We start from the raw sequence: 17,697 nt of genomic DNA, 5'->3' as shown, positions 1-17,697 counted from the left end.
CTCCAGGGGCTGATACAGGAAACCTTCCTTCTTCTCTTCCGGAGTGAGCTGGAAGAGCTTTGACGCACGGGTGATCATGGAATGGAAGGATCCCACTTGATCTGGCGGAGAGATTCTGCCATCGTCATCGTCCATCCCTGTGTCCCTAGGGGTTAGGGAAGTGACGGTGTGAGTGGAGGCGTAGGGTGGCTCCTCCTTTTCTTCGGTGGTGGTGGCCCCGGTGTCAACGAGGTCGCCACCGGTGGCGTCACTGGTGGTGCCGTCGGCATACTCTTCTTAATCTCAGACACCAGTGTATGGAGGATCGAGAGAATATCATGCTACAGATCTCTGGGAGGTGCCTGGGGAAAAGGGTCATTGGGCTCAGTGCCTATGTCGTCTGCGCCACCGGCAGGCCTCTCCTCGACGTTCTCGTTGTTGTCACAACCCTCTTCCGGGATAGTGTGGATGTAAACTCTATTTTCCTCGTCGGACGAAACAAATATCAATGCCCTGGAGCTCTTCCACGCCCCTCCCCCACTTCTTTGGGTCCTGAGGAGTCGGCTTCTGCCTGAGATCCGGCATCCTCTTTTCTGGAGTCTTCTCCACTTGTCTGGCCGAAGCCTCCCGCCTGGGAGTAAGAGCCAGTCTGGCCGCCACCAGGGTACCCTGGACCGGGTCAGCCCCTTTCGCCTTCGAGAGGGCTGCAGCAACCAGCTCGATCGAAGGGGACAATTTGGCCTGGATCACCTGGGCCTTAACTGCTAGGCTGGACACCTTTTCCTGCCTGGCCTTATCCGGCTTCTCTCGCAGCTTCCCCGGGGTAGCTGGCTTTATCTTTGACCAAGAGCTGAAGCGATGGCTGGAGATTGAGGCTGACCGTCGCGGGACCCGCTTGCGCAGCGACCCCGAAGGAAGCGCACTCGCGGGGCTTGGCCTTGTCTTGGGCCCCCACGGATGGAGCACCCTCAAAAGGACTTAGAAGTCCGCTCTGGCTGGCTGGATCCGGATGCAGCATGCCCCTGTGGACCACACGGGGTGGAGGCCCTGGCCTTGAGCCACGTCACCAGTCCGATGTGCCGATCCTTCATTGTGCGCTTGGAGAAGCCATGGCAGATCTCGCAATCTTCTTCCTTGTGTGTCGGGTGAAGACAATACAGGCACTGGGAATGCTTGTTGTCTGTGAAAATATTCTGCAAACCGCAGCAAACGCAGAGCTTGAAGAGGGATGCCCCGTCCTTCTCCAACATCCAGCTCAGTGCAGGCCTGAGGGCCTTCTGGAAACTTCCAAGAAGAAATCCCTCGACAATTTTGCCCTTGAGGGGCGATGATGCCGAAAAACTAATCCCTGTTAATCGGATGAATAGACGATGGAGCGCACAGGCTCGATTTAACAAAAATAGGGTTTTCCTAGCCAAAAAAGCAAAAAAAACGCACGTAGCTCTAAGAGATAAACACAAGGACTCCCAACACTTGAACGTGCGGTTAAAATCTGAAGATAGCTGCCAGAGGAGGGGCTTAGGTAGAGGGCAGTCCTTGGCTGGGCAGTATGACCCAGAGCTCAGTTACTGGTTTATAGGAAAAAAGACAGTTTATAAAACGAAAGTGAAAAAGTTTTTTCTTTTACCGAGGATTCCCAGCCTGACGACGGGGAATATCCATGAGAATGTGAATCCATGCCAGACCCCATGCTGGGTAATGTATTTATCGTGCTTGGCTTTGTAGGACACTTTAGTCTGCTCCTTAACTCACTTTTATGTATTATGCAATTAATGTCTTGGATTCAAGGTGTGAGATTTGTGCAGTGATGTTTTAAACATGTGTTGTATGCTAATGGCAAAACTGCTGAAAAAAGCATTTTGGCTGACTGATTAAAGCAATGTATCATGGCTAATTGTGTCTTTTTAATAAAAATGTATTTTTAGAAAAACAAGATGCGTAAATTCATGCATTGTGTTTTTATTTATGGGTGATGTACATCCAGGATGAAAACGATAGAAACACTACACTTTTTTTCTTAGTCTTGAATAATTGCATGCATCAATGCTAAGAAATGAGATGTATACTTAACGGTTTTGTACATTAATGCATATAGCAAGATATTTGCTTGTTTTTAAAGGAGAAGGACAATGTTTTAGGTATTGTTCCTTTTCCAAAATATTGGTTGGGCATACCATTGTATAGACTTTTCAATTAGGATTGCAGGAACATGTACTGGACAACATTTGGTTTTTGGCAGGATTGAGTATTCATTGGAATAATTGTTGAATAAAAAGATTAACTTCTAATTACAGTTACAGAAGTTGGTGATCTGCATTAACTCAATTGGCTCTACTGGGGATTCTATATTTTCTTAGTCTCCAATACTGAGAATGTTCATGCAGGCAAATGGTAAGTGGAATTCTCTCGTGTGACTGACAGCATGCATGTACCAGAAAGAAAAGAGTAGCAGAAGGCAGTGCGACTTGGGCATACCTAAAAAGGATGGGGCAGAGACAGCAGAATGATAGCAGGAACAGCCAGCAGGCTCGAATGATGAAACTTGGGTCGGAAGAAGTAGCACCACGGAACGCAGGAGTGAACGCCCTTCGCACAAAGACAAGTAGATGGGAGGACTGGAGGTAAAGGGAGTCACCTTCCAACAACTATGGAACGCCTGGAAAGCATGAAGAGAGACCGGTAAAAGTGCCTCAACATGAAATTCATTAGAGGAATGTTCTATGCAACCCATAAACTGTCTTATATTTCTTAATAAATGGGGAAAGGCAGCCCAAGGTCAAAAGGTCACCTCCGAGAGACCAGAATAGAGAAGATAATAGTACTGTAAATAACATATTTAATGCACAATGGATTTCTAGGTATCAATATTTACATCTAAGACATGACCGTCTGGGTGATTCTTCGAGGGCAATAAGATGTCATTTTAAATTTTGTAGTCGGAACGTTTTGAAAGTAATGCCATTTTCGATTGCATCAACCCATGAAATTCACGTTAAGAATAGTGATAACAGGCAGCCTTTTAAGTTAATAAAATGAACCTGAGCTGGCTGATGAGAAATGAAATGCACATATCATACACCCAAGAAGAACACTGAACATGTACAAACCTGCAGTAGCAAGCAAAGTTCACATTTCAACATGACCCATGTCAAAAGTTTCATGTGTGCCAATGCGCCAAAGCGATCTTTCCTCTTTACAGCACGAGTTATTATCTTTCTCAAATACTATGTACATTTGTGAATATTTGGATCAGGAATTTTGCATTGCTAAAAAATAATTATTGAGAGTAATAGCTCCTTGATGCAAGTTTCACACAATGAAAATAATGTACGTTTTCTCTATTTGCACATTAGTTGTATTATTCAAAAAAGAAAGAAAAGTTTTAGAGGTTGTAATATCAAAAACTTTAAACCAAACCTTGCTTTTAAAGAGACTATCTGCATTTCGAAGAAAACTGTTCACAATAAATATTATGAAAAGGGGCAGCAGTCTGAGTACTAGCGTGCTGACAAATTATCACGCTTGGATTGATTGTTATCACAAAAAAGAGGGAGGAGTTTAAATTCCCAGCTGATTAATTCTAAAGTGCATTTCTCTGTTATGTGATCAACAAACATTATAACTTGAACAGGACTCTCAGTTGGCAACCATGATCGGGGTGCATTGCAGCATGTGGGAATGGATATGAAATATTCAAAAATCTCTATCCATCTTTAGAGCACAGCTACTTATGTGGTTCTACAGACCCTTTGGACCTACAACTCCCATGATCCATCCTCGCAGACGGTGCTGGCTAGGAATAATGAGAGTTTGAGTCCAACACATCTGGGAGTTCACATAAAGAGCAACCATTGCTCCAATGGTGTTGCCAGTACCCCCACTTCAAAGCCCACTACTTGGAAATAAGGCACGTGACTGAAATAATGGAAACTGTGGCTGCCTGCATCAGACAATTGGGTCTAATGGTTAGGCCCAAGAGAGCTCCAATGTGCCACCTGCTGGAGAATAGTTTGATTGTGCCCTCTCCCTCCTTGATATTCTTTGCAACATTTTGGGGACCCAAAGCAATCTAATCAAAAACTGTTAAGCAGTCCTCTGGCAGCACAGCAGATTAAGCGGAATGCTGCACAAGCTTTACGCTGCCTGCTGCTTATCTCCAATGAATACACCCAACTTGCAGTGTTTCACAAGTTTTTAAAAGTAAGATATCAATGGCTGGGCACACCGCTCTGTGTTCCAAAACAGGGTACTACTGATGTTTATTCATGCCCAAAGCTGCTGTGAGTCTGATGAGGTTTTAAAGTATACAACCCCAGGGAAAATGCAGACAAAATTAACACACTTGAATTCTGCATCATTAAGACCTGCATAAACTTTCACGGAATGCAGCTAAAAGTCCTGAACACATTAGTAGTTCTGCCTAGAAATAGATGTGTTCTTCAAAGCAGCCGAATAATGATGGGGAAATTGAGAGCATCAGTCACACAACACAGTCACTGAATGACATCTACATGGCTATTCAGGCATGGATGGCGCATCACAAACTCTGCCTCAATGACGACAAGACGGAACTCCTCATCCTGGGTTCCCATCAACGTCTTAATAAACTTGACCCTTCCTTTAAGTCGTTCATTACTGATGGCAAAGTCATTTTGGTCTCTAAGGATACCAAAACCCTAGGAATTTACCTCGATTCCACACTATCACTGTCTAGACAAACTAATGCTGTTAGTTAAGCTTCGGCTCATACATGCAAAGTTATTACAGCCTGCAGACCATTCCTGACTACTGCTAATTGCACTATCTTGGCTAGAACACTTGTCATGTCCAAGACCGACTACTGCAGCACCCTTTATCTAGGGACTAGTCAATTTAACCTCAACAAACTGCAAGTCATTCGGAACAATGCCATCAGAGCGGCCCTAAACATACCTAGAAATCAGCACATCTCTGACCATAGAAGCAACCTACGCTGACATCCTGTTAAGCAAAGAATATCCTTGAAAACTCTTGCCCTTAATCATAAGTGCCTTAACAACCAGGCCCCTTTAACAGCTGCCCAACCCCATAGCTTATCCCATCCTAGATTCAAGCTTCAGAAAGCTTGCGGTGTGAGTTTCCCAGTCTTGGTCTCTAAACTATGGTATACCTTACCGAATTCTATTAGAGCTGAGCCCTCCTTCCAATCCTTTAAGATCAAAACCAAATTGTGGCTCTCAGCCCAAGACATTTTATATACTTGGCACCGTATTACGGTTACTGCCCCTTTGACCTGCCCTGTGATTGCCCTCTGTACTCCACTTGCATTTTCTACTTGTATATGACTCTTGTACTCCTTATTTTATTTTATATAACATTTGCATTCCTCATTGTACTTTGACAATTCATTCTCCTTTAAACCTCCTGTATATTTCTTTCATGCCTGTACATTCTTTCGCAACCTCCTGTAGATCGTATCATGCCTGTACATGCTACATTGCATATATTAGATCTGTACATGCCAGACTGTAGTTCTACCTGCACACTTTCTGCAAGTTGGTCGAGCTACTCACACTTTGTATGTAAGTTATCTCTGCAACCTAAGATAAGCTCCCAGATGCCTTCGGGCCCGGCGCACTAGAAGGACATATAAATACAAATACACATCTATCTATTTTTCATTCGTAAAAAGACAAAAATGGTGGTACCTTTCCTGAATTCCAGCGGAAGATGACGGGCAGAGTGAGCTGTGCAATATTTTCTTTACCCACCAGATCCACAGGGGACAGACCCTCAGAGGAGTTTACACTCTTCGTGCCTTCTGGCAAATGAAGGACTTGAAAATCGTGGATCTAGAATCAGATTTGAAAAAAAGGAAGGACAATTACATATTAAAAGTGAAAAAGCTGTCTATCCCTATGGCATATGTTTATGAATATTTAAATAGTCTGCAATATCACATATCAGGAGCACAAATTAAAGCAATTCAAAGTTATGGGTGGTTGAGTAACCAGTCACTGAAGTTGATTTTGGAAGGCAAATTCCATAAAACCATACCAATGTATCTTCAACATGATAAAACAAATTCAAGAATGGATTAAAAGATAAAACCACACAATAATATTGTTAGCAGCAAAATCTGTTGGCCACTTGTTTTTCAGCGCCTTGATGCCTCCTTGTTGAGGTGAAATGGTATGGCCTAATACTTATTAAACACAAAACCGAAGGTTTGAATCAGCTTAAAAAAAACAAAAAACAGTAACATAAAACCTTTACAGGTTTCGATATATGCTGGACAGAGTTAGTAAAAATGAAACATATCCTTGTTTGCAGCAGTAAAAAACAATCACTATTGTAATTATTTGCACTGGACCACTTACAAGTATACTCCTCTCAACCACAATGCATTGAATCAGGCTGTTTTGATAAAATGATCTTCAAATCTGCATTTAGACCATGTTAAATTGCCCGGAATTTGTCCAGAGGTGAACATTATATGTCTCCCATTAGCTCCGGCCGAGTTGCCATAATCTGATCCTGCAAAGGTGTTTAATAACCACCATCATCCTACAGAAACTGATCCAGTGGAAGAGGAAGCAATAGCTAACAAAGCGCTCGCAATCCCGAGAACCGGACCCGGGGAAGCCTAGAAATTCCGCCTGACCGTCACCCCGCTCCCCCTCTGAAAATACACCCAAAATGGCAGATGTGACTGTGCTCCTCCGCCGACGAGAGTAAGAGAGCCACTCCCGACGCACAGAGGCAAGCCGACCCGGGGCTGCAACTGCAGCGCACCACGAGCCAACGCAGAAGGGAGATGGAAGGCACCCAAGTCCCATTGCACTACCAGGGACGAGCGGAAACATCCTGGCTCCCGAGCCGCTCAGCGGAAAACCACGGCAACTAGGGCAACACGAACACCGAAATCCAGGGCACCTTAACACCACCATATGAGAACCTGGTGAAGGGACTTGCAACACCGGACAAGGCAACTCAAGGGCGAAGATTGGGAGGGCGAGGCACGCACTCAGCCACACCGAACACAACGCGACTGAGTGGAACGTTCGCAGAAGGCAGACACATCGTGGGGCCCACACCGGCCCTGGTCAGGTCTAGCGGGCCGCAGCAGAAGGAGACAACGAAGGGACCGTGAACCAAGCCATATCGACCCAATCCTGCAGCATTATCCCAAAGAAGTTGACCCAGGGGTGGCGGAAGCGCGGCCCAGCAAAGCGCTAACAACCCTGAGCAGAATAGAACCCGAGGAAGCCAAGAACATCTTCCCGCACCTGAACCCCCCCCCAAAGCATATTCAACTTGGCAGATGTGGCTAAGTGTCCCCATTATTGAGGGGAGTCAAGCGAGACGCAACTGAGGCACTGAGAGGAAAGCAGTCCGGAGGTCGCCATCACGGCCCGCCTATGGAACTCCAAGTCCAGAGCGGAGGCAAGTTGGAAGGCGCACAGATCCCAACACCGCACTGGGGGCGGCCGCAAAGGGCCAACCTGACTCCCGGGAAGCCCAACTGCACTCTGAGGAGTCAAGGTAGACCGGAGCCACAATGGGCGCTGGGAACAGAAGCAACCCAACATCCCCACAAGGAGCAGTGGGACAGATCGGACACCAGTGAACAACACAGAACAAGAGCAAGTACCGGGAGTGTGGGGCACACGCCCAGCCACTCCGGGCACGAAGCGGCTGCAAGAAGGCACAAACTGGAGACAGAAGAACCGTGGTGCCTACACCAGGCACCAACAAGACCAAGGTGAGCCACAGTTGAAAGGGACATTGGGGGGCACACAAGCGAAGCAAACTCGGATTAACCACGCACCTTAGCAAGCATACCGAAGATGGGAGGGGGGAGAATGCATCCCAATGGGGACCCAATATTAAAAGAACCTAAGCAGTAGCTCAACACCCAAACCATTGAGCTACTCCATAAAACACAGCAAGCAAACCTAATTAAATTGCGCTTCCACTGAGGAAATAACCCAATAGTTAACAACGGTCACACTAAAGCCGGATAAGCTAACCTGTAACAGCCCAAATCCGCTGTCCCCCATAACATTGTACCACAGCAGTGCCTACACCGCAAAGACCCCACAAGATACCGCAAGACTTTGCAGAGGGCATGCTCGAGGAATGCCAATACAGAAGAACCCTCCCTACGAAGCCCGACTGGGGGAATAAAGAGAAGGGGAAGCTTGAGCGCCATCGCACCCACTAATAAACACACACAGACTACAGTGCAAGCAAAACAAGGCCATAACCTGCACTCTATCCAAAAACAAAGCGAACACTAACGGCGCTACATCAACATTCACACCTAACTAAGAGCACCACGAGGCATCACAATGTCCTCATCAAGAAGCAAGGGGAAGGCAGCCACAATGGACCCTTTCGTCACAACCAAACCTCCTCCCCTAACACACACAGCAAACGCTGACATAGCTCACCGGCCGACTACGGATGAGAATGGCAAGGACAACCAAGGACTGGAAGCTATAGCTGCGTTAAGAACATTCATAGACGCTAAAATAGACCAAATTAAATCCGACATGCAGCTCATGCGCCAAGACGCCCGCAACCTTGCGGAAAGAGTCACCAACATAGAGTCAACTCTCCAACAGATGATACTTCAGACCTAAGAACCCGAATGACCGAACTAGAAAGAAAAGTGTCCACATTAGAAGCAAGGTCCGAAGAAGCAGAAGGGCGTGCACGGCGCAACATAAGGATTCTAGGGGTACCCGAAGGAATAGAAGCTTCGAACCCAACCGCCTACGTAGAAACCCTAATACAGCAAGAAATTGGAGCAGGTAAACTGCACAAGGCTTTACCGTAGAGCCCACCAGTCCTTCCAAAAGAAACCACCACCAGGCTCATATCCACGCCCTATAATAGCGAAGATCTTCAATTTCCGAGATAGGGAGACAATACTGAAACACTTGAGAGAGGCAGGAGTAATAGAACGCGATAACTCTAAGATCACCATCTATCCCGACTACACACAGTTGGTACAAAGGGTGAGGAACTCGTTCGTCCCAATTAAGGCCAGATTGAGACAATTGAACCTAAAGTACATGTTACTGTACCCATCTAGGTTGAAGGTGATCCATAAAGGTCGAGCAAATTCTTGGAAACTCCGGCTGCTGCCAATATGTGGATGGAGCACAATAACTTAGTGGATGAGTTGGCCACGTCTTCCCAAGAAAATCAAGGCTGAGCCCAAGGAGTACGTTAGGCCCATAGCCACTTCTTCCCTCGCAACACCACTGGTGGACCAGCACACTGGAAAGACAGCAACACCAAGTAAGCATGAGTTAGCAGAATGATTATGGGACTCGCAGGCCTCCCCCAGCCGAGCACACAGCGATAATCCATGAACAGAGCAGTGCAGGCCTGTTGCTAGCACAACCCTACTCGCACCCGAAACCCGAGATGGGACCAGACAGCGCGAGGGCGCCTGAGCACTGCACAGTGGTAGCAGTCGCTGGGGGCCCCAGTTTTAGTTCTGTTTTTTTGTGTGTTCTTAGTTACACTGTCTTCCTGCCTCTAAAAGCCCAGAAACAACGAAAGAGAAACACTAGCGGTGGAGTTCGAGTACTGGAAACTACGACCACCCTGAGCACACAACCTGGGGCGGACCAGGGAAACCAACATGAACCGACAATGGCTGCACAACAAAGTATGACATGGAACGTGAGGGGGATGGGTTCATACCTACGGAGGAACAGAATCCAATCCTTCTTACGGAGGAAGAAAGTCACGATTGCACTGCTACAGGAGAACCATCTCACGTCGGAAGCCACAAATAAGCTGACAGAATGCCTGCGGGGTCACGGGAGTGGTGCATCCTACTCTAAATATGCACAAGGACTATTCACATGGGTGCGTCCAGAAGTGCCATTCCAACCACTGGGAGTGGAAACAGACATAGAAGGCAGATACTTAATAATATGGGGCACAATAGAAAACACCAAAATATGCATAGTGAACCCCTACTTCCCCCATCATGGCATACCCACGTATCTCAAGCAATTATACACCAGAATGTCACATCACAGGGATGGAACCTTTATATGGGGGGGGTTTCAACTGTGTGAAGGATGCAGTTATGAGCAGATCTGACCCACCACAACTATCAAAAACCGCCACCTCACAGGCGCTCAACACCATGGTGGAACAACTGGAATTAATTGACATCTGGAGAGAACTCCACCACACAGACAGATGCTATTCCTACTACTCATCCCCTCACAACCTACACACCAGAATAGACTATCTGTTCATCGATAAAAAAACAATTGACACAAGTAGAATCTGCAAACTACCTGGGCAGATCGATCTCAGACCACTCCCCCTTACTCAAGCAACTAAAACTGAGGGGCCCCAGACCCCCCCATCCCGATGTGGCGAATGCCCACTGAAGCCCTGACTGACCAGGCATTCAAGGAAAGCCTGGGAGAAAAACTGGAGGAGTTCATAACCATCAACACGGGAACTGTGGACAGATGGAGCACACTATGGGAAACCATGAAAGTAGTGACACGAGGAGAAACGATAGCAGGTGCGGAGGGTGTCAGGAAACAACTGAGGAGAGAACTGGAAGACAGGGAGGAGGAGATAAAACAGCTGGAGGCTGGCACCCAAATCACCAAAGCCGAAGAGGAAAAACTAAAGAAGATCAGAAACGAATGCCAGCTAGCCTGGGAGAGACTATCCAAATTTGACTTTGCAACACGTACTGCTAGAGCGCACAAAGAAGCCGACAAACCAGGCAGATTACTAGCCCGGCTATGCAAAAGGGAACACCCGAGGCACCAGCCGACAGAAATCAAAGACGAACACGGAATAACACACAAGACCCAGCAGGCGATAAATGACACTTTCTCAGAATTCTACGCCAATCTATACGCCCATGACAGACAAGTCCCAATAGAAGACATTAGGAACACCTTAGAAGAGATAGGACTCCCAAGCTAACGACCGAACAGAGAGAGATGCTAGAGGAGGCGATTACCAAGGAAGACATAACAGAGGCAATCAGGTCACTAGCCACATGCAAGACACCAGGGAGCGACGGCCTCCCACCAGAGTTGTACAAGGCCTATGAAACAACCCTAACCCCAATACTACACAAAGTATACCTCGAGGCGTATGAGATGTGGACCCTCGCAGGAAGTATGAGAGAAATGCTCATAATACTGATGCTCAAGCCTAACAAACACATGAACGAATGGGACTCTTACCGCCCATTGGCGATGCTAAATTAGGATAGCAAAATACTAACTACCATATTGGCCAAGAGACTAGCAAGAGTGGTGGGATCCCTGGTACACGAAGACCAAAACGGATTTGTGCCGGGCCGCAACACCACGGCTAATTTACGAAGTCTATAACACGTAATAGAGCAAACCACAGAGTGCGCGGAAGACATGGCAGCGCTATCGCTGGACGCCATTAAGGCGTTTGATTCAATATTCTGGGAGTGGCTCACCGAGGTCTTGATGGAATTCGGATTCAGAGAGAGCTTTGTGAGCTGGGTCAAAGTACTATACAATGCCCCCATGGCGAGAGTGAAGACCGGGAGCACGGTGTTAAAAGCCTGGGCAATACAAAGAGGAACCAGACAGGGTTGCCCATGATCGCCAATGTTGTATATCATGGGGCTGGAACCAATAGCCATCTACTTCAGGAAGCAGCTCTTCGACGCAGGGATCAGGGTGAGCGGGAAATAGAACATAATCTCACTATACGCGGACAACGTCCTTCTATACTTAAAGAACCCGCAAGCAAATGGTCCAATAGCACTGGAAGTGCTAGACAACTATGCACACTACCCCGGAATACAATTCAGCAAACAGAAATCATGCGCATTCCCACTGGCTGGGCTCAGAGGGATAAAAGCAGAAGACCTACCCAAGGTTGGGATCAAGTGGCAACCAGAAGCTTTCCGGTATCTGGGAGTCAATATAAAGCACACGCCAGAGCTCATGCATGAATGCAACACAGAGGCTGTGATGAGAGGACTACGCAAATCCATAAAAATCTGGTCCAAACTACCACTCTCCATGATGGGCAGGGCATCCATCACCAAGATGATAATTCTCCCGAGATTCCTATACTATTTCTTGAACATAAGCTACAACATACATCCACCCTTCTTTAGAAGACTGGAGACCCTGCTCAGAGAATTCCTATGGGGAGCGTCCCGACACAAACTACCTCTACATATACTCTCACTCCCACACAAGGAAGGAGGGATACAGCTCCCCGACCTCCAAAAGTACTACCTAGAGGCACAACTCAGCCACGCATGAGGTGGCTGTTGGACGACCCAACAGCTGAAACAGGCCTACTGCAACAGCTAATAGCTCCCACACATCCCAAAGAGGTACTATGGAACCCACAGATCGGTCCCCCGAATCCACCCATAGTAGTAAAGCTAGGAAGGCAAGCCTTTAACAAGACCATCTCGCTGCTTGGAATACACCACCCATACACACCCGAAATTCCTATACTGACAGATGTATGCAAAACCCCAACTGATTTACCAGCAATGAGAACCTGGGAAAGGGTAGGACTATACACCCGGGGAGACATGTTCGAAGACAGAGCTTTCAGGGACTTTGGCTCACTACAAGCACAAAATGGCCTGGCAACTGGCCAGTTCCTATGGTACGAGAGGGTAAAACACACAGCAAAGAAGAAGTGGAACACATGGCCTGAGGATCCAGAATAAAACCCCTTGCTACTAGAAATGTACAATCTGAGTGATGGATGGAAGCCCGTAACCAGGCTGTACACCCAACTAATAAAGAAAGCTAATCCCCGCAGCACTCCCCTGAAAGAAACATGGGAGACAAACTTGGGAATCACCATGACCGAGATTGAATGGGGAAGGGCACTACAATTCCCCAAGGTGGTGTCCAGGAACGTCCGATTCAGACTCATCCAGTTGAATTTTCTATACAGAACCTATATGACCCCGCAAAGGGTAGCCAGATTTAACAAACAAACCTGATCGCAATGCCCCTGGTGCAGCAGTGAAGACGCCAACATGATCCATATGTTCTGGACCTGCCACAGAGTACTAGGATTTTGGGCCAAAATAGAGCAAACTTGCAAAAAAGCGGGAGTTAACAGATATGAATGGACCCCGAAAGAGTGCCTACTGAGCACATATCCCAGATTGAGCAAACTTAAACATATTGTAAAGCTAATGGACATGGCATGCATCCTTGCAAAGAGATCGATCGCAATGGCATGGAAATCACCTGGAGGACCTAGATATGAAATCTGGATTAAGGAAATTGTGAGGTGGACAGCCGCGGAAGCCAATGCCTGGGAAACTGGGAAAACCCAAAGGAGGGGGTGGGGGGAGGGAGACAAACGCCACGCTCGTGTCGTGGAAAGCCTTAATCAGAGACATGATTTTCTCAACAGACTATAGGCCCCCCTGAGCCAGCATGTCTCACTTAATACATAATCAAATCATTGCCACTGAGACATTGACTATATCCCCCCCCTGGCAATGGTCCCCCAGTTCAACAACCCTGCACCTCACCACAACTCACTAGCCAAGAGACAATGAGACTAAGAGCAACATCAAGACCGGAAGACAGACATAGTTAACTGTTTAATGTTTAAGTATTTAGTAATATGGCAGAAGTAGGACATCATCAGATGTCACAAAAGTAATAACCTGTGTTTATTGATGTAAGTTTATTTACAAATGCCAATAAAAATATTAAAAAATAAAAATAAAATAGTGGGCATCTGGGATGAGTCCAGAAGGATGCTGTACTCAAACTGGGTGTTGATGTGTTTCTACAGTTCTGCGATTCACTGTATAGCGCTCAGGTTCAAGAAGAGGGTCTACAGGCCCTGTTGGACACCATTCCAATGTTGCTTCTTTCAGATAGTGCCAAAGGGCAGCTAAAGACTCATATTAGAGGAAATTGTTGTGGTGACGGACCTGCCAAGAAATAAGTCCTCTGGCCCGGACGGGGTGACCGCTGAATTTTATATGTACTACAATGCCATTCTAGCCCCCTACCTGCTGAAAGTATGGGAGGAATCACTGCGGCTGGGGTGTCTGCCGGACTCATTCTGGGAGTCCACAATTATTGTACTATTAAAGCGCGGAAAACCCAGGGAGGAATGCAGCTCATATTGCTGCCATCTCTCAAAGGTGGATACTAAAATCTATGCTAAAGTAATTGCAAATAGGCTATTACCCCTGATGCCACCACTGATACATCCGGACCAGGCCAGGTTTGCCCCAAGTAGATCCACATCCTTAAACCTCAGGCGGCTAGTTAACGTTATGTCTCGTATAGCACCAACGTTGCAAGCAGTGGCGATCGCTTTAGATGCCCAAAAATCGTTTGATATGGAGTCCTGGTCATTCCTGTTTGAAGTGTTACGCACGTGTAATCTGTGCGAAAACCTTATTCCCTTTATCAAGCAGCTTTACACGTCCCTGACAGCCAGCATACAGGTTAATGGGATACACGCTAAGGAACAAGATACTTACCTGTAACTGTTGTTCTCCAACATGGGTCTGGCATGGATTCACATGCTCATGAATATTCCCCATCATCAGGCTCGGAATCCTCGGTAAAGAAAAGATCAGTTTCAGTCTCGTTTCTGAACTGTCTTTCTACTAGTAACCAATCACTGGTCTCTGGGTCATACTGCCCCCAGCCAATGACTGCCCTCTCCCTGAGCCCCTCCTCTGGCAGCCATCTTCAGATTTGGTAGCACGTGAAATGGCAGTAGGACCAAGAGAAGAGCCGCACAGGGGTAGGAGGGAGGGTTCGCATGTGAATCCATGCCAGATCCATGCTGGAGAACAACAGTTACAGGTAACTAACTTGTTCCTTCTCCAGCATGGGGTCTGGAATGGATTCACATGCTCTTGAATACAAGAATACATAGCAGTACACACATGCACAACCACGGGAGGTGGTAAGGCTCAACATTAAGCATTTCAACCACTCAACATTAAGCATCTCTTACCTCCTCACCAGGCTCAACTTCAAGCGAACAGGTTGCGCAGCACTGCCTGGCCGACTCTGGGCTCCTCCATGGAATCCCGGTTGACGCAGTAGAATCTCGTGAAGGGGTGCGTCGACCTCCACGCAGCAGCCCTGCAGATGTCCAGCAGGGTAAAACCAGACAAGAATGCCGTGGTAGCAGCGATCGCTCTTGTTGAATGGGCTCTCGGACGGCCGGGCAACGGTCGGTTTGCCAACCAGTGACAGTGCATGATGCAACCAGAGAGCCATCTGGAAATGGAAGCCTTCGAGAGGGCCTTCCCTTGGTTCACAGGTCCAAAGTTTACAAACAGCTGTGATGTCTTCCGAAGACTCTTCGTGCGGTCCATGTAGAACTTCAATGCTCTAGCCACATCCAGAGAGTGCAAAGTCCTCTCAGCCGGCGACGAAGGCAACAGGAAGAAAACAGGTAACACCAAGGGCTCGTTGAGATGGAAGTCTGACGGCAGCTTGGGCATGAAGGAGGGGTGCGTCCTCAGTACCACCCTTATCTCGTGGAATGTCGGGTATGGAGATTTACAGGAGAGAGCCTGGATCTCTCCCACTCGCCGTGCGGAGGTGATGGCCACGAGAAACGCTGTCTTCCACGACAGGAACTTCAACAGTGCCGAATGCAGAGGCTCGAATGGCGGCCCGATGAGCCTGGTCAGCACCACGTTGAGCTCCCACACCGGGGCCGGAGCCTTCAGCGGCGGGAACGATCTTAACAGTCCTTTCATGAACTCCTTCACCAGGCGATGAGACCACTGAGATGACCGCCCCAAAGTTCTGATGTAGCGGGAGATAGCCGCCAGATGGATCTTGATGGAGGCATGTGCCAGCCCCGCCTCGGCCAGCGATAGCAAGTACGGCAACACTTGAGGGGCCGTAATCCACAAAGGGTTAATCTTCTGTGCAAGGCACCAGACAGAGAACCTCTTCCATTTATGTCCATAGCACTTGAGAGTCGAGGACGCCCTGGCCTTTGCAAGCACCTCCTTGCAGTCCGCCGGAAAATATCATACCCTCCGAACCCTCCTAGTGCTGCAGGAGCCAGGCCTTCAGGTTCAGCGATCCTGGGTCACGATGGAGGATGGTGCCTCCTTCCCTGGGAGAAGATCTGCGTCCGTCGGTAGTTTGACTAGGGGGGAAGCTGACATATCCAGAAGGTTTGGGAACCAGATCTGCCTCGGCCTCGCCGGTGCGACGAGGATCATCCTGCACAGGGACCGTCTGAGTTGACTGATGAGTCACAACGGAAACGCGGCGGGGGGGACGCATACAGGAACAGGCCGTCCCAGGGGAATGAGAAGGCATCGCCCATACTCCCCTGCTGGGGAAACCTGCTGGCGAACCTCCGGCACTTGGCATTCGTCGCCGTCACAAATTGGTCGATCTGGGGATTGCCCCATTGTCGGAATAGGAGATCCACTTGATCCTGCCGAAGTTCCCACTCGTGGCAAGTGCGCAGCTCCCTGCTGAGTGAGTCGGCAATGGTGTTCTTTATTCCTGCCAGATGGAAGGGAACCAGGAACATCCCTTGGGCAACGGCCCAGTGCCACAGATCCTGCACTTCCTTGGATAGGGCTGGGGATCTTGTGCCCCCCCTGCTTCCTGATGTAGAACATCGTGGTGGTGCTGTCAGTGAAGACCCTCCTTACCACCTTGCCCTTGAGGGGTGGAAGGAACGACCTGAGGGCTCAGAACACGGCTTGGAGCTCCAGGACGTTGATGTCTAGTGACCTCTCCTCCGGGAGCCAAAGGCCTCTTGCTTGGAGATCTCCGGTGTGTGCTCCCCATCCTTCCAGGGAGGCGTCCGTCGTCACAGTTTCCTGATGTGCCGGGGTCTGGAAGTCCATGCCCGCCGCTAGATGCACGCGGGTGCCCCACCACCGGATCGCTTGGTGGAAAGTCTCGTTGAGTGAGATCCTGTCTTCGAAGCTGCCCGCCGCTTGCATCCAACGGGCATCGAGGAACTCCTGCAGTGGACGGATCTGCAACCTGCATAGGCAAACGAGGTAGATGCACAAGGACATCATGCTGAGTAGGGACTTGATGGACCTCACCCTGGCCACGTCCATGATCAACAGCCGTTGTACTTTGCCCAGGATGGCTTTCATCCTTTCCTCCAATGGCGAAGCCAATCATGCCACTGTGTCGAGTCTGGCTCCCAGGAACAGGGCGTCTTGTGACGGTACCAAGTGGGATTTCTCGAAGTTGATCGAGAATCCCAGATCCGTGAGCAGTTGGACGGTCTTTGCTGTGTGATCGACGGCGAGTTCCCTTGACTTTGCTCGATCAGCCAATCTTCCAGGCAGGGGTAGACGTGGATCCCCTGCAGGTGCAGCCGCACTGCCACTGGTGCCAGGCACTTGGTGAAGACCCTGGGCGCTGACTTCAATCCGAAGGGAATGGCCTTGAACTGATAGTGTCGCCCTTGGGCCACAAATCGTAGGAACTTTTCGATGTTCTTTGAGAATGGGGATGTGGAAGTAGGCATCCTCCAAGTCCAGCAACGATAGGAAGTCGCCTTCCTCCAGCTGTCTCAGCACGTGCTGGAGGGTGACCATCCGGAATTTCTGGGACTTAACGTATTTGTTTAGACGACGAAGGTCCAGGATGGGTCACCAACCGCCAGTCTTCTTTCGGACGTGGAAGTACCGCGAGTACACTCCGCAAACCCAGAGCCTCTTCG

At 48.4% G+C, this 17,697-nt stretch overlaps 1 protein-coding gene across 2 annotated transcripts in view; it reads right to left on the bottom strand.

Moving 5' to 3' along the window:
* The window catches only part of LOC138472520 (microsomal triglyceride transfer protein large subunit-like), a 1,457,683-nt gene that overhangs the window by 1,260,198 nt on the left and 179,788 nt on the right, over positions 1-17,697 (bottom strand). For both annotated transcript variants that reach the window (XM_069610748.1, XM_069610747.1), the window contains one exon: positions 5,667-5,810. In XM_069610748.1, coding sequence (XP_069466849.1) covers positions 5,667-5,810 — 144 coding nt within the window. The remainder of the gene's footprint in view (positions 1-5,666; positions 5,811-17,697) is intronic.

This window comes from Ambystoma mexicanum, chromosome 8 (assembly GCF_040938575.1).
Source record: "Ambystoma mexicanum isolate Mex_15411 chromosome 8, UKY_AmexF1_1, whole genome shotgun sequence".
NCBI classification, from domain to species: domain Eukaryota; kingdom Metazoa; phylum Chordata; class Amphibia; order Caudata; family Ambystomatidae; genus Ambystoma; species Ambystoma mexicanum.
Note: the sequence above shows the minus strand (reverse complement) of the source record. Positions and strands in the feature narration are given on the sequence as shown.